The 21,384-nt window shown below is 46.3% G+C and overlaps 1 protein-coding gene and 1 long non-coding RNA gene across 2 annotated transcripts in view; both read left to right on the forward strand.

The window, feature by feature from the left end:
- The window catches only part of LOC119385211 (uncharacterized), a 53,831-nt gene extending 35,139 nt beyond the window's left edge, over positions 1–18,692 (forward strand). Inside the window, exons 2-7 of the mRNA XM_049414250.1 lie at positions 17,957–17,989; positions 18,068–18,100; positions 18,187–18,219; positions 18,294–18,326; positions 18,412–18,441; positions 18,625–18,692. Coding sequence (XP_049270207.1) covers positions 17,957–17,989; positions 18,068–18,100; positions 18,187–18,219; positions 18,294–18,326; positions 18,412–18,441; positions 18,625–18,692 — 230 coding nt within the window. The remainder of the gene's footprint in view (positions 1–17,956; positions 17,990–18,067; positions 18,101–18,186; positions 18,220–18,293; positions 18,327–18,411; positions 18,442–18,624) is intronic.
- A 77-nt stretch (positions 18,693–18,769) lies between these two features.
- Positions 18,770–19,256, forward strand: LOC119385212 (uncharacterized). The gene is made up of 3 exons (XR_007415475.1): positions 18,770–18,802; positions 18,887–18,934; positions 19,027–19,256. It is a non-coding gene; the product is annotated as an uncharacterized LOC119385212 (long non-coding RNA).
- The last annotated feature ends 2,128 nt before the right edge of the window (positions 19,257–21,384 follow it).

Below are 21,384 nucleotides of genomic sequence, written 5' to 3' on the forward strand. Positions count from 1 at the left end.
GCGTCGTGGAACGCGAAGAGGAACACTACGCGCGTCGTGTCTTCCCTCTAGCCTGGCCGTTAATTCTCACAGGGCGAGCGGGGAACGCGATAGACAGGCGCGCGAGAGGGGGACAGCGAGGAGAGGAGAGAGAGGAGGGGGACGCGCATGCGCTGGCGCTCATCGCGGCGTTGCGCAGGAGAGAATTTCGGCATGTCGAGCTCGCATTTCAGAGGAGTCAACCGAAGCAAGCGCTCGACTAAACGCGCGCAGCGCTCTACCACTTGAAGGAGAGGAGACTAGAGGAGGAGAGTAACGCATGCGCCACAAGAGCAGAAGCGAAAACGCAGAAGCGCAAGCAGGTGCTGGGAGAGAAGTGGAGAGAGTAACGCGCAGCTGTTGGAGAGATGGAAGGAGGAGAGTTGCGCATGCGTAGTGTGAGTGCGGACGCCAAGGCCAACGCCGCGGGACATACCGCCGAGCAAGAGATGTTTTGCATCTAAAATACAGTAGCTGGGATTGAAGCATAAATTGTAGTCACTTTCATAATCATGTCTTGCGTGATGACGAATTTCGAGCACTTATTGTTCCAGAGCATTTCGTCGGATATCTGATCTATAGTCGGTGACAAGCTAAGAATAAAAAGTAAACTGTACCGCTGTACATTTGTATTATGCGCGTCCAACTACGGCCGCTCTTTACCATGACGTAATGGATAAGACGAACCAATGAAAAATGCAACATGGCGCCGTTCGCGACGAGAGGTGAGGTACCGCTGCATCGAGACCGAGATCCGTCAATTCGAATTTCCTGCGGTGTTTGCTTCTTCCAGAAGAAGCTCTTTGCTACTGTTAACCGCACGTACTCAGTATCGTCCTCGCCGGCCGTCATTCGATGCTGTAGAAGCTTGTGAGTGTGCCGCGTTTGAAGTACACCGAAGCGGCAGCAGCTCGGAGTGTTTTACAACGCTTTGGCGCCTTCCGTCGTTTCGGCGGCGTCAAGTTGCAACACGGCGTGTGTTCCCTCCATCGCTTGGATTATAGTGAACTAGAACATATATATAGCTTGGATACACCAAGCATATCGCCTGAGAGTCACCACATCGGCGACTGTCGTCGCGTTCATTCGTTAGCAGTGAGGTGAAAGTGAAGTCGGAATATGCGCGTCTGTGTACGATTTACCGCTCGAAAACGCCACGGCATTAGCGTTGCCACATGTCCGTGTGTATTTGTGTTACTTGGAGCTCGCAACGTGAGCATCTTGGTGATCTATTGTGATATGCGCCGCTTATGTACGGACGAAGCGTGAGAGAAACGAAGCGACCAACATAACCCGTTAGCGCAACACAATGCGAAAGTAAACAAGCCAGGTGTGGAGAGCATGCAGTGGTGTGTGGATTACAAGAAGATAATTCTGATCAGCCGGTGCGTGTGATTATGTGACGTGTGCCTATTGGCGCAGTTGCGTCGTCTTAACGGAATTCAGTTCCATTGGTCCAGAATGATGTGCTAGGTTGAAGTGCGTAAGGCTCACGCTCGATGCACGAACGCCTTACAATGAAAAACGCCGTGCGAGGTAATCGTTGTCTACAAACCGCGAAATGATGCGCGCTACATAATATCGCTGTGACGCAGGAACTTTCGATTGCGTGGATCATGATCGTAACTTAAGTGGTGCCGCTAAAACTACTATTGAGTGAAAAAAAAAGCTTTTGTTGTTAATGGCGTTGCATCATACTTCACGATATCATACTTGGAATTCGTGCTTTTGTCTAACGTGTGTTTTTTGCATTTCGCGTGTATTCTGTGCATTACGCAGTAACGATTTGTTTATATTAAACTACAGTGGACTCTCGTGAAGCTTATAATCCGTAGACCCTTTTTTAAAGCACTTATACCTTCTTAATTGTGAAGCCTCACCCCCTCACTATGCCTCACGAACAAATGAGGGGGAGCCGGAGAGGTGAGGCTTGACAATGGACGAGAGGAATGTACTTACTGATTGTGTTCACCGGGATTAACAATGTATACATTTATATGTTTTCCTTTTATTTCCTCGAGGATGCACGTGTTCTTTGTATGTTCGAGTGTATACGCGTGGTCTTTTGGCTACTCTTTTTTTTTCTCTCTCTCTCTACCTGCTCGGAGAACGATGCTATGAAAGCGCATCGAAGCCTCGTAAATTTTTCCTTGATAAAAATCAGCCTCCGATCGAAACGTTGACAAATAAACTTTTTTTAGAAGCGTATATCATTTTCCTATATGTCTTACGGCAACAGAAGACAGCCTCTTCACAATCTACGTGTATATATATATATACTCGAACGCCAGTGGCTGCGACGTCACGACACGAGATATCAATAATATCGCTCGAATTGAGGAAACAGGAAAGTAGTCTAAAAGAGCCGAGTAGCACAGCCGTTTTTTCTGCTTCCACCGGCCTTAAAGATAGCCAAACTGTCGCAATGTAGCCAAACAAACATGGCAACGCTGGCTACGCTCCAGGTCGGTAAGTGCGGATAGAAGTCGGGGCTCCAGTGAAGGATTCACTTGGCGTATTTAGGTAGGCCTTACATCTAAAGCGTTCGAGTTCGCCAGTATAGATGCCAGGAGGCGAAGTTTCCTTGCAGTGTCTGCACTGGAAAGGGGTCACTGTAAAGTTGATGGGATGCTCGAGCAGCTTTACCTGCGTGGCCACACTGACACCGCAATAACCAGGCATAGCCAACACCTCGAGGCCTCCATGTTTGACGCAATAGGGAAGCTTGACGACTTCGTACGTCACCAGTTCATGATATCCGCGTTGGAGAACTCACGGCATACACTGTAACGCTGGCTTTGAGTATCTCGAGCACCTCTATATTTTCTATCAAATTTTCTAGTATATAATTTTTTTTTAACTACGCGTGAGGAAGCGCGGTGAGCAAGTGCAAGTGCCATTGGGTGAACATCAATTGCTTCACCACCCCAGCAATGCCATTGCCATCGTGGCAGTGGCCACTTCTAAAATGCAGTTTCACGAGATGATTAACTATACAACAGACGTGCACACTTATCAACATTTTTTAGCGCTACATGCGTGCAGCCAAGCTCTATCGGTGGCAATGTACGTGCGTCACAAAGAGCTCATGCGGTTCGATAAGTCAGAGCACTTTGTTGCCCAGTCAGGTGAGGAACCGTACACGCATGCCTCGCGATGAGCTGTCAATCAGCTGAAGTGACATTGAAGCATGCGCTATTCAACTTGCAAGCGAGAATATGTCTTAGTGACATGAGCCATCGTTCTGTTGGTAACCAGAACGATGGCTCATGGGCACGCGTAAGTGGTACAGCCCAACATAATCTAGTAAAGTTGGTACAGCCTGCCTGATGTCTCATCGTAGGGTTCAAGGAGCTAGGAAAGGGCCAATTTACACCTACCTTTAACGATACATTGTCGTAACAGCAGGTAAGCAGGCAGTATGCGAATAAATAAGGTATATGCCATTGCACCGTTCACCGCATTTCACAAATATTAAGCCATGCGGTTAACGGTGTAGTTGAGCATACCTTATTTACTCGCACGCAACCAGCCCGTGTTATCGCTTGCAAATATTATTAAATGACTTCTAACGTTGGCTTACACAATATGCAAACGTCAGCCTGGTTTGTCACGTGTCGTCTAAATGACTGCTGGATGTTACGTAAGACATGTGGCCGCCACCACATGGGGCTACAAATGTTTTCTTTTTTTTTGTATATCGCTACGTGAATTAATAAAGTCAAGAGATGTCGAATGGAACAACCCAATCGTTTTCATTCGTATTTCATCGGCACGGTAGACGCATATATGCGTTTACCGTGGCACTGTTCGTTCATTTGTTGAAGACACAAAACTACAAGGTTAACAGCCCAATATGTTGGCACCTGCTAAACCCAGGCGTAGAATATTCTGTACGCTGTTTTGAACTGATTCACATGTTTTCATTTAAATCGCAATTGTTGCCGTCATGAGAGCAAGAAGCGAGGTGCACGCTGAACAGTGATGTCGAAAGGGAAAATTGTAGTACGCAAAATGTGTCAAAGTTTATATGCTCTCTTATATAGAGTATATATACGTAGACATGCAAGAACCTGAGTTTCCTACGCTAGCTGTCCTTGCTTCTCTGAGCTACTGTCAGGATGCAAAGTTTTATCCCCTGAGTTCATACGCCAAAGGGGCAGAATCATAAGGCTTGGTCCCCATGCAGTACGCATGCGCATTTACTTACTGGTAGTTTACTTCAACTACTGATCTGAATTAAACTACTGATCTGCACGCAGTGCGGCACCCCATGGGCTCGTTATTTGCGCCTGCCGAAAAAAAAAAGGAAAACCTTAAACCTGCTACCTGGAGCTACTCCCTCTTGATCGTTGCATCAAGAAAAGAGAATGAAACAATAAAAGACATGTCGGCACGAAACAGCTTCTTAGATCATTCCTAAATTTGCGCTATAGGTTTGGCGAGTCACATTTTTGTGAGTCACGATCATGATGGTATCGATAACGACAAAATATGTATTTCCACGTGTGCATATTCTCGATTGACGTCTACTACATAAGCGCGCCTACGGTAGCGCCCTCTCAGCAGAAAAGCAAGGGAAGTGTTACGCATAGCGCCAAGTGATCTCAGACAACGAGCAAACCAGGCGACAAGGTAAGTTGATCCATCTTACTTTTTTACGGGCGGGCACTTAACGGCTGCTGTAAAGGATACCCGAACGTAAGCTATACGCGTCGCGATTCGTTTACGTTGCATTTACATGAGAATGTGGATAAAGGACACTGCAAACGCTAATCATAATTGATTATGAAGTCCTCCATAGTGGAGGGCGCCGAAAATTTCGACTATACCTGGGAGTGTTTTACGTGCACCTAAACGAGCTCACGGGCCTCGAGCATTTCGCCGCCATCGAAATGCGGCCGCAATTCGATGCTGCATATGCTGCAGAACGTTATCAAATTCTTGCGCTAAATAGCCGTTTTGTTGTTGTTTTCATGCCAGGAGAACACGAATCAAGTTTCCACATCAAGCACCATGAATTCATTTGTCTGGCTGGTGGTGGTCCTTGCTGCCGCAAGCGGTGAGCCCCATATGCAACTCGTCCTGATGCATCGAACGATCATGCAGCGCATGTAATGTTTGTGTGCAATTTCTGAAGCATAACATGAGCTGGAAAAAAAACCTTGCAATTTCAATATATGCCTACATTGTGTAAGCTGGAGCTTGCAATCCCATCTTCGTTTCTGTGCTCATCCGATGCAAGCATTTTCGCGCCAAAAATTTGAAAAAAAAAGCACTATGGCAGTACAGTTGGATATGATATCTACCATATAATCAACACTGTATTAGTAATTACTTTAAAAATTCTTTGGCAGTCCGTCACGGACTTTAGTTCAGGAGGGAGAGGCCCCTGTACGCACATTACAAGCACTGGCTATAACGTTCCTTAGCACTTGTCTAGCTTTAACCAACCGTATATTAGAACTTGTTGTTGGGCTAGTCAGTAATACGTCATCTTGAAAATTGACATACGGCTGCTCCTGGGGTTTGGTCTTTAGTACTTGCGTGTGTGACTGCGTGTGAACATTTTTCCAATATTTGCTGACTGTTGCTCAGTGTTACCAGTCCGCCTGAGCATCTACTGCTTGGCACACACGACTGTTCTCTAAGAAAATTTGCCGCAATTTTACGACATATAGATACGCGACTGACACGCAGCACAGGCAGCTGGGACCTCATTTCTTCTTCGTGTTTCGTTTAACACAGCGCACCGTGATTTCCCGGTGAGGCCGTGGACGAGTAGCCAACTGGTCCGCGCACTCGGGAACGGTCACGTGTGCGAGACCATTCCCGCCGACGCGCGCGTCAATGACACGCGCCGAGTGACGTCGGACCAGTGGCCCGATGATGCCTGGTGGAGCTGGTTCGAGCTTTACGGAGGGCGCTTCACCTGCTCGGACAAGGGCATCCGGAAGGACGGCGACTGTCTGTTCACTTCGCGCGACAAGAGCCATGCCGTGTGCTTCCTGGTTTTCTCCGGGATTCGCATGCGTTACAGCTGGCGCGTAGCTGTGAGGAACCCGAGGCGCGGCGACGAACCCCTGGCCCTCGTCGAAGCGGGAAACGTGACTGCCTCAGCGAAAAGCGCCGAGGCCAGCCTGCAAGTGGAAAAACATTCCGGTGAGATGCATACACTTGTCGAGGGTCTTTCTCGCACGATGCCGCCAAAATATGAGTTATACAAGTGTCGCATAAAAATAGCGATGTCCCTCCTCTGTATTCCCTAAGCGAGGCAGATGCACTCCTTCTCGGGAGGCTCTTGGTGCTTCCTGCCTGAACTGCTTCTCTTGAACGCTGAATACGCTGCGCAATATGACGAGCGCTTTACCCGTTTTTCTCTTTAGGTGTTGCTGTCGCGCGGGAACCTCACCTTTGACACCCTACGTAGTTCTTTCTTTCATGGCTCCAAATGTTTTCTTTTCTAACAGGCCTTGAATTATTATAAGCTCGCAAGTTATAGTGGCTCTTACTTTTCATTTGCTACAGATGGCCGTTTCCACATTGCTGCGCTCGACCTTGGCCGTGTCAAGATAAGGAAACTGGTCTTTAAAAACTCTACCGTCAACTGGAACGGAAAGAAGATTGACACGAGGGATTCGCTGTTTCGAGACCCAATCCGACATGCGCTCTCTGATCTCGCCCACGCCTTCATCAACGGCCCTTTGCTCGACCAGTTGAAGAAAGCATTCGACGACGCAAGGGAACATCCTTGACAAATGTATCGGCCTACTTGTGACACCTTCCTTCCGGTCTTTCACTTTTGACATTATCGGCCGTGACGCTCTCCCTAGCGGAAGAATAAACTCTTGATCGACGGAACGTTCGATTCCTTCACTTACATTATTTAACTGCCAACACAGCATTAATTGCTCACATATGTACTGAAAGTAAATAATGGTAGCAGAAGCAACAACCGAGTTCGAGTTCCTGTTTAAACATAGAATAGAACATATGGAAGCAAACAGTGCCTTCAGAAAAGGGATGCTTGACGACAGTAAGTGCGGATATAAGCCTAAGCCTCATTAAAGGGGTCATGAACCACTTTTCCAAGTAATGATCCAATGACCTCAGTATCGGCGTTTACTACCTCCCGAATCGATTGCCGCAAAAATTTCTCGAATCCGTCAAGAATGAGCCGAGTTACGGGGTTTGGGCGCACGCTCTCAGCGCTTTCTCTTTTCTCGTGCCGACGAGCGCACTGGAAGCTAGACAGGGAGGGATGGCACGGGGGTAAGAAGTTACGTCAGCGCGCGTCATGAAACGCGATCGCTCTCCCGCGGTGATTCGCATGCGCGAGTGCGGCTACCGTGTAAATTTAGCAGACTGAGGAGTGCGGCGTGGGCAAGTTAGAGCACTGCACGGGCCCGGGCCCGGCCCGGCCCGCGGGCCGGGCCGGACCGGGTAAGGGATTGTTGGATCGGGCCCGGGCCGGGCTCGGGCCCGTGATCTTCGGGCTCGGGTCGGGCTCGGGCCGGAGCCAGGCCCGTATTAGGCCCGGGTCTCATACGTATCTGTATAATCACGCTCCGGACACCCGACACGTCACGTCGACGGGGATCGCTAAAGAGGCCACCGGCTGGTTCACTTCGGCGCTCTAATAGACAGTTGTTTTGGAAGCCCTTAGTCCGGTCTCGCTTTAAGGCGTAACATTTTCAAAGATCGAAGGCGGTCACACGAAGACAACGAGACAGCCATCTTCACGGAACAGCGAGGACGGTGGCTCCCTCTCTAACGGGTGTGCCTCGCTTTGACAGATCTATGGCACTGCGGTGGCGGTGACTCGGGGAAGAAGGGTGGGACAAAGAACGTTCTTGTTTTGAATACGAAAACGTCGTGTACGTTGGGTGCAGCTGCCTGCCGAGGAGTCAACACGACAGCTTTAATTTATGTAACGCTGCCCAGCCTGGTGTATTCCTACCAGAAGCAGCTAGAGCACGTTTTTTTTTTCATTACATTGTGCAATAGATGAAGTTTGCAGACTTGCTACTTTTACTCAACAGCCCTAGCTCGTATGCAATTGATGTAAAACTTAAACTAAAAATGTCTGCCATGTTTTTTTTTTTTCAGTTTATGGAGGTATATTTTGTAGTCGTTCTTTGAAATGCAAAAATAAGATTGCGTGGTTAGCACTGCGTGCGTACATGAAACATCCAGCTATGACTCCATTATATTTTATATTGCCCTGCAATTATTTCACAAGAGTGCGGGGCGTAATTAACCGAACGTATACACAGTACCAGTGAAAGTCGTGAGACTAAAAGAAGTTCCCAAAACATTCTCTACAGGGGCGTAGCCAAGGGGGGGGGGGTGTGGGGGTTCAAACCCCCCCGAAATTTTTCAGTTTTGCTTGCGTAAATATACACGCACACATAAAAACGCACGCACGAACATACATAAAGTATGGTTGAACCCCCCCCCGAAAAAAATTTCTGGCTACGCCCCTGATTCTCTAGAGAATATCTTGTGTGTGGCAGGTATCTTCGCAATAACCGAAAGTTAGACAGTGCCTCCTTTATGCTCAAGGCATAATTAGCTGAAACGGGTCGGGCCGGGCCGGGCCCAAACCTTTCGGGCCCGGGCCGGGTACGGGCCACATTTAAGAACACCGGGCCGGGCTCGGGCGGGCCGGAGCATGGCGTTTACGGGCCGGGCCGGGCAAGAAGCGCATCTCATCCGGCTATCGGCCAGTAAGCATGCTATATCTCTTGCGACGTAAACTGGCAGATCCGCGACGTCAACGTGCAGACGCCCCGCCCACCGACGAGAGTGAGAACCGGCCTCCGTTTGAAAAGAGGGCACCTGAGGAAATGGCAACTTTGCGCTCCGCTTGTGGCCTTTACGCGGCGCGCACGACTGTAATATTTTGCAGAGCAGTTCATAGCCGTGTCAACTTTCCGCAGGATGTGTTTTTTCAACAAGCCCAAGGGGTGCTTCATGACCCTTTTAAGGATTCATTTGGCGTGCTCTCCGTCGGTATACATGCCCGTTGGATAAGCTGCTTTGCACTATACATAGCGCAGAAACGAAGACAGGACAAGAAGACGACGGGACGGGCGCTAGTCCCGTCGTCTTCTTGTCCCGTGCTGCGTATACATATTCTGCTTAGCGATGATCAATCAACACGCACAAACCCTATCCCTTGTCGCGGGATCGAATCCCGGCCGCGGCGGCTGCATTTTCGATGGAGGCGAAAATGTTTGAGGCCCATGTACTTAGATTTAGGTGCACGTTAAAGAACCCCAGGTGGTCGAAATTTCCGGAGCCCTCCACTACGGCGTCTCTCATAATCATATGGTGGTTTTGGGACGTTAAACCCCACATATTATTATTATTAACCCTATCCCTTCCGAACTACTTTGCAATATGTATAGTGGAAAATGGCGCAGCTGCTTTGCGGTCTCTTTTCGCTTTTATTCCCCTTGCCCAGCACAGGGTGGCCAGCCGGTCTGAGAACTGGCCAACCTCCCTGTTTTTCCGTCTATCTCTTCCTTCACATCACCTCGTCCTTTGCAGCTATAATGGAAAATCTGAATGCGGACGCTGTAACCTTGATGTGTGGCTCGAGCAGCTTCACTTGCGTATGCGTGGCTCCTGACTCCGCAATAATTAAGTAACCACTGCAACTCAATACCTATAGTGGACTCTGTGTCTGACGTAATGGTGTAGCTTGACGACTTCTTACGTCAGCCCTTCATGATATCCGCGTCTGAGAGCTGACTCGATACATTGTAACGCTGGTTTTGAGTGAAACATCTAGACAATCTACATTGACGTTAATTGGCTTGTCGAAACTCTATGCTGGTTGAGTCGGCTCCGAGGATTAAGGTTATGTATGATAGATCTGACCTAGTAATCTGTATGTCTAACAAATTTAGCTTGTGTGAACGGCTGCAGTCTCTCCTTGCCCTTTCTCGCCAACTCTCTTACAACCAACGTTTGTTAGTGCATCAGCAGGACTATGACAAAACCCACTTCATTTTACAACAATTTTTGATAAGCATAGAGGGTTATCTAAGCGAGAAACATTCACCATAAACGTTTGGCTAACTTCCATAAATGCTAGCCGTATTCCAGAGTGAAACTTAAATACATTATTCGGTTCGACTGCTGACCCGAAAGTCGCAAGGTTGAATCCCTGCCGCGGCAGTTGCTTTTCAATGGGGGCGAAATGCTAAAGGCCCGTATACATTGGTTTAGCTGCACGTTAAAGAATCCCTAATAGTCGATATTTCCGGAGCGCTTCACTGTGGTGTCCCTCATAATCACATCGTGGTTTTGGGACGTAATGCTCCAAGAATTATTATTATTATTATTATTATTATTATTATTATTATTATTATTATTATTATTATTATTATTATTATTATTATTATTATTATTGTTATTATTATTATTATTATGTAATCATAATTTTCTAATACATAAAGTATTTTTTAGACTGTGCATGGGGAAGCTTGGTGAGCAATCAAGTGTTCCATTGGTTGAACATTGCTTACTCGCCCCAGCAATGCAGTTGCCGTCATGGCGTTGGCAAATCCTAAATACATTGTCACGAGACTGTTAACTATACAAGAGATGTGCGCATTTATCAACGTATGCTGAGGCCTATGTGCGTGCAGCCAACCTCTGCCCGTGGCCATGTGTGTCGCAAGTAGTGCATTCAGTACGCTGTTACGCAGTCAGGTGACAAACCGTACACGTATACGCCTCATGACGAGCTGTCAATTGCAATACGCGCTACTCAACTCGTACGCGAGAGTACGTTTTAGCGACGTTGGCCATAGTTCCGGTACTCACCAGTTCCGGTTATTATGTGAGTAAATACGGCAGGCTATTACAATGTTCACAGCATTTCACGAATCTAGCCAGTGTTAGCCTACATCACCCTATCTAGCGTGGGCCATAATGCTGGATATCCATGATTTACGAGATGCGGTGAACGATGCAATAGCCTATACTTTATTAACTCGCGTACTACCAACACTGCCTATCATTCGCTAATATCGTTATTTATAACTAGTGCCTAAAGGATGCAAATGTCCGCCAAGGTTATCACACGTTGTCTAAACGATTGCTAGTGTTGGCTATATGGAGGCTTAAGGCGAAAGCCTCAGATGCCTCATTAAACGCGAAAGTTGAAAATCGGCGTCGGCAAGTGATGCAAAAAACACCAGTGATGCAAAAAATCATCACGTTATGACATCATGACGTCACATACCGACACAATTTGTGACGTCATTGGGACGTCAATATGACGTCGCGGAACGTGGCGTCATATGATGACGCCATTACGTGACATGGTCGCTTTGTCAAAGGTGGGCCGATCCCGGAGGCAGTGCAAAACCACGTTCGTTGCAAAAGCTTTCGAGGAGGGGTTTAGTAGATCGAGTGCGAAGAAGGTGCCATCAAGTCGTCTGAGGAGAATGCATAAGGGAGCCTGTGAGTTCGTTTTTTTTTTAATTATTTTTACTGATTATTAGCAACACTGTGTTCAAACAATCGCAATATATTGATTAGGCTCTCTACCAAATTATAAATGCCGTTGCGATATTTTAGGCAGGACTCGTACTTTAGCATTCATCTCGAAATTCTTGCAGGCATGAGAGTGAAGAATAAGGTGCATGCTAAACAATGACATCGAAAGCGAAAATTGTGTGTCGTAATATGTGTCAATTCTTATGCTGTCATGGATACAGTATATATATATATATATATATATATATATATATATATATATATATATATATATATACATGAAGGAAAGAAGTGTTAATTTCAAGGGCTCGTTTTCTTTGTTATACACAATATTAATGAGAACTAACAGACAATAATGCCAAGGAAAGTATAGGGGATGGTTTTAGTAATAAATGTAAGGTAATTGTGAAGAAAGAAAAGTGGACGAAAAGATAGCTTGCCGCGGGCAGGGACCGAACCTGCGACCTTCGAATAACGCGTCCGATGCTCTACCAACTGAGCTACCGCGGCGGCCATCTCCCCCGTCCACTTTATAGGGTATATGTGTGCATTTAAACGTGGGAGCGTCAGTCAGCGCCGCCAGTAGCCATGACGGCGAGTGTGGAACACTCTTTTTCTGCCTGTTGGCGTCACGTTCTGGCAAACTTGATGCTTTCAGGTAGTATGCGAGGGATTATTGGTCAGCTGCCAGCTCGTAATAAGTTCACGTGCTACGTGACGCCAACAGGCAGAAAAAGAGTGTTCCACACTCGCCGTCATGGCTACTGGCGGCGCTGACTGACGCTCCCACGTTTAAATGCACACATATACCCTATAAAGTGGACGGGGGAGATGGCCGCCGCGGTAGCTCAGTTGGTAGAGCATCGGACGCGTTATTCGAAGGTCGCAGGTTCGGTCCCTGCCCGCGGCAAGCTATCTTTTCGTCCACTTTTCTTTCTTCACAATTACCTTACATTTATTACTAAAACCATCCCCTATACTTTCCTTGGCATTATTGTCTGTTAGTTCTCATATATATATATATATATATATATATATATATATATATATAAACAAGAATCTGAATTTGTTATGCCTAGGTTTTACCTCCTCTTGCTCGTTTCGCGGAGCTGCTGTCGACAATCGAGGTCTTATCCCTTGAGTCCATGCGTCAAAGAGTGGCAATTATTTGAAATATAGCTCTCCATCACGCGCGCGCATCTACATCATGGTAGTTGCGTTACAATTTATGACAATATATGTGTTTGTTATCTGCATGTGCCGAAATAAACACCACATGGTACCGGGGGCGGATTCATCTTGATCGTTGCATCACTAAACAAAAAAAAGTATGAAACATTGAAGAACATATCGGCGCGAAACCACTTCTTCAAATAATTCCTAAATTTGTGCTATGAATTAGTCACGATCATGACGGCCACGATAACAACAAAATATGTATTGTCACGTGTGCCTATTTTCGATTGACGTCTGCTACATAAGCGCGTCTGCGATAGCACCCCGCTTGCAGTAAAGCAAGGGTAGTGTCACGCGTAGCTTCAAGTGATCTCAGACACCGAGCAAACCAGACGACTAGGTAAGTCGATCCGTCTTGCTTATTACGGGAACTTGTCGCGATCCGTAGGTGTTGCATTTACATGAGAAGGTCGATAAAGGACACTACGAAACGTCGCAGACCAAAGAATACCCGTTTTAGCTCTGAGCAGGAGGTCTGCATCTGGTCCGCAGGAGTTAGACCAGGCTTTTAGCTTTGAAGCCTTCAGGCCAGGCTTTTAGGCAGCCTTTTAACTTCGAAGTTAAGGTTTCAGTCGATGCTTGTCCAAAGTTCTCCTGCGGTGATGTAAACCTTAACACGGCCAATAAAGTTTTACGTTGCTGAGCTCTGGGTCGCGTTGGTTCGCTGTGGCCATATTTCCATGGGAGCGAAATGCAATAAGCCTGCTGTACTTAGTATAGGTCGTTAATATAGTCCCGATTCTTCCACTACGGCGTATACTGTTCAGTTAGTTAACTCATCCGTTTAACTGCATCGTATGTAAGTTCGCTGATACCTCTTGCGCGGGCGCTAACCTCAAGCTTCTTACTAAATCAAGCCACGTAATACCCTGAACTAAATAAGACGTATCTGATGTTTTAACGCAAAGAAATTGCTGGGGGTGTTACGTCCCAAAACCACGAGACTAATACGAGGGACGCCGTAGCGCAGGGCTCCGGAAATTTTGACCATATGCACCTCTACCTCTAAGTTCACGGGCCTCTAGCATTTCGCCTCCGTCGAAATGGGGCCGTGCCGGCCGGGATTCGATCTTGCGACCTTCGGGTCAGCAGTCTATAGCACCATAACCACAGACCACCGTGGCGGGTCACACGAGGACGCAGCGCACGTCTTTTTTTGCGTTAATAAAATTCGTTGCTGGACTATAGTTGGTTCATTATCTTAAATAGACGGCGTCAATTCAATACCGGGAAAAGCACATGTCTCGTGCGTCAATGTTTCTGTCCTTTGTTGAATCCGCGCTATGCAGTATTTAAGATCATTTTGCGTTCTCGGTTTTCTTTGCGCTAAAACATGATATGCAGTACCAATTCTGGCCCATCTGTCGATGTTAGTCAAAAGGCCCGTGACATGGTCACCAAATTTCCGGTTTTCAGCGAAAAATAGGAGCAGAAGGTCTATTGTGTCTGTACATATATGAAAAATTGACTAAAATATTTTTCAACGTAACATGAGCCCTAGAAGTCGACGGCTATAAAACCCGGCGACCGACATTTCGCCATGGCGTGTGTGACGTCATGTGCAGCATGAGACGGATTATCGTCTTATACCACTGTTTCAGCGGCTGCAAAGCGTTCGATTTCAATGCCAAGCTGAAATGGCTCGATTGCAAGCGCAGCTGATCACGGAACAAAATCGTTCGCCAGAATCCAGACGCTCGTAAAGCAATCAGTTTGTTACGTCACGGCTCGCGAGTGCGTCAGTGTCGCTCGACTCTCAGGCTAATCGTGTGTTTATATAAATATTCAATAATAAATTGAGTGCTCAACCAAATGAGCCAAAATTTCCCCAGCTGGATTGTGAACGCACAAGGAATGACCTATAGGAAGCACATATTATTGAAAATTGGATGTCATGGCCTCTTGAAGACGTTCGTACGCTTTTATTACTATTCCGGGCACGGCGATGTTCGCATCTCGTATATTCACCGTGCAGGCCAGATTGCTATCGTCCAAAGAAAGAACAATCCACTTGTTCCTTCGCGCGCTCGTCTGGGTATCCGTGCATGTCTTCCTTAGCGGTCAAGCTACTTGCTTTGGACGCATACACGAAATAACGTGGAATAACGTTGAATACTTACTATCGTTTGTAACTATAGCTTCAGCGTTCTTATGCAGTTTGTATGAGGGCGTTTTTCAGACACTTCTTCATCGCAGTGTTCACATCGCTTCTGGGCCACATCTTCAGATTATTCTGTGCCTCCGATGTGATCGGTTCACCACGTCTTCAATGCATGTTAAAGGCGTGTCAACTGCTACGTCAGTCATACGAAATATTGATATAGACCACACTGTTCATTGACCTATACGGCATAGTAATCTTTTTTTTTATGTTCCAGCAAGCGTAACTACGCCGCTTTTAAGGTTTGAAAATGGCCCACCAGATTCACGCAATGAAATGTAAATTTATTTTGTATATTAGTAACTCTAGTATGCAATACACGCATGGGACAATTTCTGCGAGCCCCTGGCGTTGGGTACCGGCAGGCACACGAGTTGAAAAGGGCGTGCGTGTTCAGTTCACTGTCTACGACGCCAGAAGCTTCATTTTCAGAGCCATGCCATGGTAGCTGAGTGGGTTTCATGCTAAGCTCAATGACGTGCGTTCGATGCCAAGCCACGGTGGCTGCACACGATGGGGGCGAAAAGCAAGAACACCCGTGTACATGTACAGTCGGCTTCAAAAGTGTAGGTTTAGAGGCGTCTAGGTCTCTCAAAACTTTGAATTTCCCAGCAATTTGTGACTGTATCCAGTCGAACTGCACAGTGCATGCTCTTAGGCCGTTTCATAAGAGACCGGAAATCTAAATTATATGCTGCCTGCCAAAGCAGCGGAAATATCCGGCTTTCTCTTGTCCCGTGGTCTCTGAATTTTTACGCGCAGTGTACATCAATTTAGCCGCACTTTAAATAAACCCAGGTGGTCAAAATGCATCCGGACTACTCCACTACGGCGTGCCTCATATTAATAGTGTAATTTTTGTCACGTAATACACCTGATTTGATCTGTTAGAGTGCGGAAGAATGCAGTTTGACACTTACTCGAAGATGCCGCAATATCTTGTCCCCACCCGTACCAAATTAATCAGCGTTCGTGTAGGTATCTTCTTTTGAATCGTGCTGGTCTGTTTAGCGCCTGTAAGCTGTTCAAAAATATCGTTATCATTGACTTTTTATCTACACGCGAGCGCAGTCTTATTACTGGTACAGCGTCTCTCTGAGTCTCGGGCCAAGGATAACAAAGGCTGCAGGGTGTCTGTCCTATTTGTGGTTCAAAATTCAACGTCGTGTTTTGTGAACATTTTGCGAGATTTATATTGGTCAATAAAAGGAAGAGGGCTCTAACGGAAAAGATGACACATTTAAAAAGATTACTTCGTGTGTCACTTTGTCGTTGCCATATTCGATGTGTTCACGGCTGAAACAAAGCAACAAACTTTGACAGCGGTGAGTTCACTTGTTTCAGAGTTAAATGACCCCTGCCAGCGAAAGTTTGTCTGCGACTTTTTTACTGTAATTTGTAGCTTTGTGCCTAGTAATCCCTGAATTCAATCATAAATGCTCTAACTCATCGTATAATTAGCGCTAGCCTCGTTAATAGCAGTTTTCAGTTAAGCGCAGTTTTCAAATCGGCGCCCTGGGAGCGGTAAAGAATGAAACGATGCGGGGCTTCGGTATTGTTAACAACGTGCCCTTCTCCCCTACCCAGAGAAAATAAGCATTCCTGGCCGAAGCCAGAACTACGTTGAGAGTAGTCAGTAGCACATTAATGTATACCATATACAGTGACTCTAGGTGAGAGCGGCCCGACAACAGAGCGAGAGGGGTGACTAATAATAGACGTCGTCGGGTGCCAGTCGGGGTAGCCCCGCAAATATTCTCTGACGTCGACAATACTCGTTTTAGTAGTGAAACATCACACGGACCCTCTGTCTCCGTCATACTAGTGGCGGTGTCGCGAGGTGCTGAAAACTCAAATGAGCACTCACCAGGCCCGTAGCCAGGCATTCTTTTCGGGGTGGGGGGGGGGGGGGGGGGTTTGCTGAAAACCTTGTCTATTTGAGAAAAACACCTATTTATTTTTGGTAAAAACGCCTACTTCACCAAAATATAGGGAAGGGGGGGGGGGGCTAGACCCCTCCCCCTGGCTATGGGCCTGGAACTCACGCTTACCTTAAAACCAAATTAAAATATCCTGAAGGCAACTTTCGTCACTAATAATCTGTCAGAAATGCCCGCGCATGCAGCACTATCACACCACAAGCATCTCGAGTTTACAAATTTGGCGTCAGGGGTCTTTTAACAAATCGCTGCCGCAGAGTACGCATCGGTGTTCCCTTTATGCATGCAGCATCTTCTCTCGCAGATTTCGCAACAAGAACCATGCGCACAACAACTCTTTGGATCCTGCTCACCATGCTGGCGATCGGTGAGTGTTTTGATATGCATACTCATGGGCCTAAACACAATGGTCACGGGTGCAGATTCGTGCGGAGCGGAAATGTGTTAGCGATTAAATTCTGCCAGTCTGTGGGTCCAGCGTTTTCGGTTTCACGAGCTGGGTACTAAAAGTGAACCAGATTGGTGCATCCGGCGCTCGACGTACGGTGGAGCCGAACAGCGTGAAGGCCCAATCGCCACGCGGGCTGCTTTTCCAGGCCGCTGTACAGTCGTGAACGATACTACAAGAACACCATCTTCTGTTTTAAAATTCGTGAATTCAGAAAAGATACGTCAGTGTTTAGCTAGAAGTATGTTCTAGGTATTGTTCAAGTGTACTGAACCATATTGCCTAGAATACATGAATACATTTCGTCCAACATGTATTCGTGTACTTTCACGTAGTCAAAAAAAGCCGTACTGCTCAATGTTCTCTCGCCCTCAACGCTTGGTGCACTTAAAAAAAAAACTTATTGTATCCCCGCAATGTAATACCTTCAGTAGTACGGAAGCTTGACGCTCCTTAACTGGCATAGGGTTTCAAAGCCGTCACGTGTTAAGTCTCCGTTACACCTAGCTCACTTCTATTGCGCTGAAACTTTTCCCTATCGTATTGCATCGCAGTGGCTGGTTGTGATAGCTTTCTTTTAACAATTACAAAGGCTCCCTATCATCTGTCTCAGGCTTCTACTATTTTTTTTTTCAGGATCATGGTCTCTCAAACATGACGACATGAAGGGTAGGTAGCATCTTCCAGACTTTTCTATTGAGATAACAACCTGGAAAACTTATTGCAAAGCTGAATGCATTCTTTCAGAGTATGCATCTGAGCATCCCATTCCCAAGGAGGGTATGAACTACCATCTAAAGATTCTCCCGAATGTAACTGTACTCAAATTCGTCATTTCAATAAATTTGGAATCTTTTCTATTCCAGGTATATCAGCGCTAGACATATACCAAGACAAAGGTAAATATCTTCCTGAATATATCGGCCATCAATTTCCTATAATAAACCTCAACATCCTCACCTTTTGTTTTCAGGTGCTGTGCCTAAAAAAATTAATGAAGTCGACAGTATGTACCACTTTTTTTCCACACAGAGCTCCTAAAAGCTCTTTGTCTCACAAGTCCTAAATCTCTGTACTTTTTTTTTATTCAGAACCATCGTTGGAACAAAGCGTGGAGGAAAGTAAGCATTTGATTTTTAACATATTTTCCTAAAGGTAACCTTCATACATGCCGATTAAAGTAAAACCCATTTTTTGTTTCATTAGAATCGCCGACGGACAAATACGAGGAAGGTATGGACAACTTTCCCAATATCTTCCCGAGACCAGTGAAAAAAGAACACTAATACTTTTCTGTTTTTCAGAATACGACTACTACGATGACTGTGACAATTACTATGATGATGAGAACAGTACGTACACACTTTCCTGAAATTTTTGCCAACGATAACAAGCAATTGCAAGTGCTGCTTATCGCAAGCTCTCAACCCACACCACTTTTTTTTTCAGCAACCACACCTTTCAGTCATGAAGGCGGATGCGGTATGGATTAGATATACCAGGTTTTCCCTTATAAAACAATTTTAGTGAACCTATCATAACTCCCAGTCTATAAATCCTGTGCAGGACCAGGATTTGCTCCAGGACCACAGCGGCTAGATGCAGACAAGCGAGGTAGGGAATGCATCGTTTAAGCTTTCCACAAGATGACCTCATGAAGGATGCTTATTATAAATGCTAAAACGCTAGCATTATTGTTCTTTCAGGAACTGCGTCTCCAGAAGAAGCCTATGACGAAGCAGAGTACGACTACAATTTGGATGTCACTACTGTTTCGCCGTCACCCTAGGCGAGTCCCGTTACAGTATGCCAATTTTGCAACATGGTTTTCCCTTTACTTCTAGTGAGGAAATACAACCTACACTGTCACGATTCCATCTTGACGTTCATTGTACATGAGTATTAGTGTTAACTTCCTACTAGTTCCGCTTTTCTTTTTCTCGTAAAATCGATTATAATCGTAGTCGGCGTTCATGTAGCCATTCTAAATTAAAGCCTTTGCTTCGCAACTGAAGGGATATTTTAGTTAGTGTTGCATCTTACCGTGGCTAACGGCACGTATTTCCTGCCTTCTACTCGCAACAGATGACTACTTTGGCATGTGGCGGTCAAGACGTGTCCTACCAAGGTGATGGTCGTGGCCTTCGGCTACTTCGCTATCAACTGACATGAAAAGATCGACACAAGCGCAGGGCGCTATCATGACGACATTTGAAGCGGGCTCATTGACCTGACCTTTCTTTCGTCAGCGTTATTGCCCCTCTGCCACACGAAGAATGCGTTTTAATATTTGCATAACTATTGTGTTTGCGGTGTCTAGAAGTATGCCTCTTTTTCATTTCTCTCATGAATTTATCGCGTTCGACGCCTTCCAAGCGTAAAGAATAAATGATCTTAGACGAATGGACTGCCTGTATTTTGTGGAAGCACTTCTATCACATAGCGTTACGTACTCATAATCACGCAGGACGGAACCCGGCCCTGTGTTATTCATATGCAGGGCAGCTCATTTTAAGGCGAAAGCTGTTATGACGCCAAAAAGCCGATTTTGGTGACGTAGCTGTCCGCTGGTGTCCGTAACCGCTACTACGCACAATGAGAAGAAAGTAACCAGAGCCGAGTGGGGTTCGAACCCTGGCCCTATGCGTGGCAGTGGAATGCGAGGCTAACGCAGGGGTGCGGCCCAAACAGAAAGCAATGGTTCTTCGTCGTCGCGACAGCGTTTCGGCTACCAGCATTGTCTCCAAACAGGATGGGGAGATCCTGATTGCTCAAAGAATTATCCCCTGTCCGTAGCTAATAGTCCTATTCAGATCTCGCAGGAATTTACTGCGGTGGCTTCTGCAGCAGGGGCTAGCCATGAAGTAGCAGCACTATCGCCCATGGGCTTTTGCTGCGTGCTGGCGACCAGCCACACTACGAAAACGCAGGATCATTTATGACAAGCGCGATATCGTGTACATGTGAATAGTGAGCGCTGCTTAGAAACGTCACAGGGAAGCAGGAACTGGTTCTTCGAGGAGTTAACTGTGCATACGTAGATCGGAACAAGCTTTGATTTTAGAAGGAAAACAATTCTTGAAGTTGAGCGGTTACTGCCATGTGTCGGCTTGGCACGTGCCTGTCACAGCGTAGCAACTCGTGGCCATGGTGATGGGTCATTCCCCGCCTACTGTCCAGGACTTCACGCTCGACCCAACGTTTATATAAACGTTGGCTCGACCACCTTAGATGTAATTTTTAAACATTATGGTTCACTTTGTTACTATCGCAAACATTATCCGTGCTTGTGTTTCGAGAAAACATTTTTGTTTGTGCCGGACAGAGAGACAAATGCGAACAGCTAATAAAGACAAACGCCACGAGGAGGATTAGCAGACGACGCCGCACTTTCACGTGGCTTGTGCGGGCCCTGCCATGCAGGCAGAGGGGCTTTTGTTTGCCTTCTGCGCGCTCACGCTGACCAAGAGTGACTATATCCGACATATTGGCGCCGTTCTCCAGTGCACAGAAAGGCTTCTCAGCAAGAAGTCATCTTTCCATTGAAATAGGCCGATGAAAAATTCATGGTGATCGGATGCGTGGTAATCTGTAGGCAAGCACGAAGTGGACACGTAGACAGAAAACAGTCTCGTGCGCGCTACATTTAAACTTTTCAGTGCAATTTTCCTGTTCCCTGAGCACCATACAATTGTCCGATTTCGGGAAGTCATGTTAGTCGAATAATGTATTGTGGTATTGTTGTTAAGATAAGCTTGTATATGTATCTCCTAAGCGCTTCTTAATTTCAGCTACCCGACCTCAGCCAACGAACATGTATTTCAAGAACTTGAAAAAACAACAAAAATAGCTCTCTCATACCCTGCTTGCAGGTTATGTTAGTCAGTATCCCTTGCATGTAACGCGACAACTGCACTAAGGTCCCTCTCGGAGTGGAACCGTTATTTTTGTAGGATAAATGGTGCCGACACCGGTGAATGATTTGCATAATCGAATAAATCTTGCATAATGATAAATCGAATAATCCGGTGCTCGAAGAAGCCATTTGAGTTTAAAATTTCTTC

This window comes from Rhipicephalus sanguineus, chromosome 3, assembly GCF_013339695.2.
Source record: "Rhipicephalus sanguineus isolate Rsan-2018 chromosome 3, BIME_Rsan_1.4, whole genome shotgun sequence".
Taxonomy (NCBI): Eukaryota; Metazoa; Arthropoda; class Arachnida; order Ixodida; family Ixodidae; genus Rhipicephalus; species Rhipicephalus sanguineus.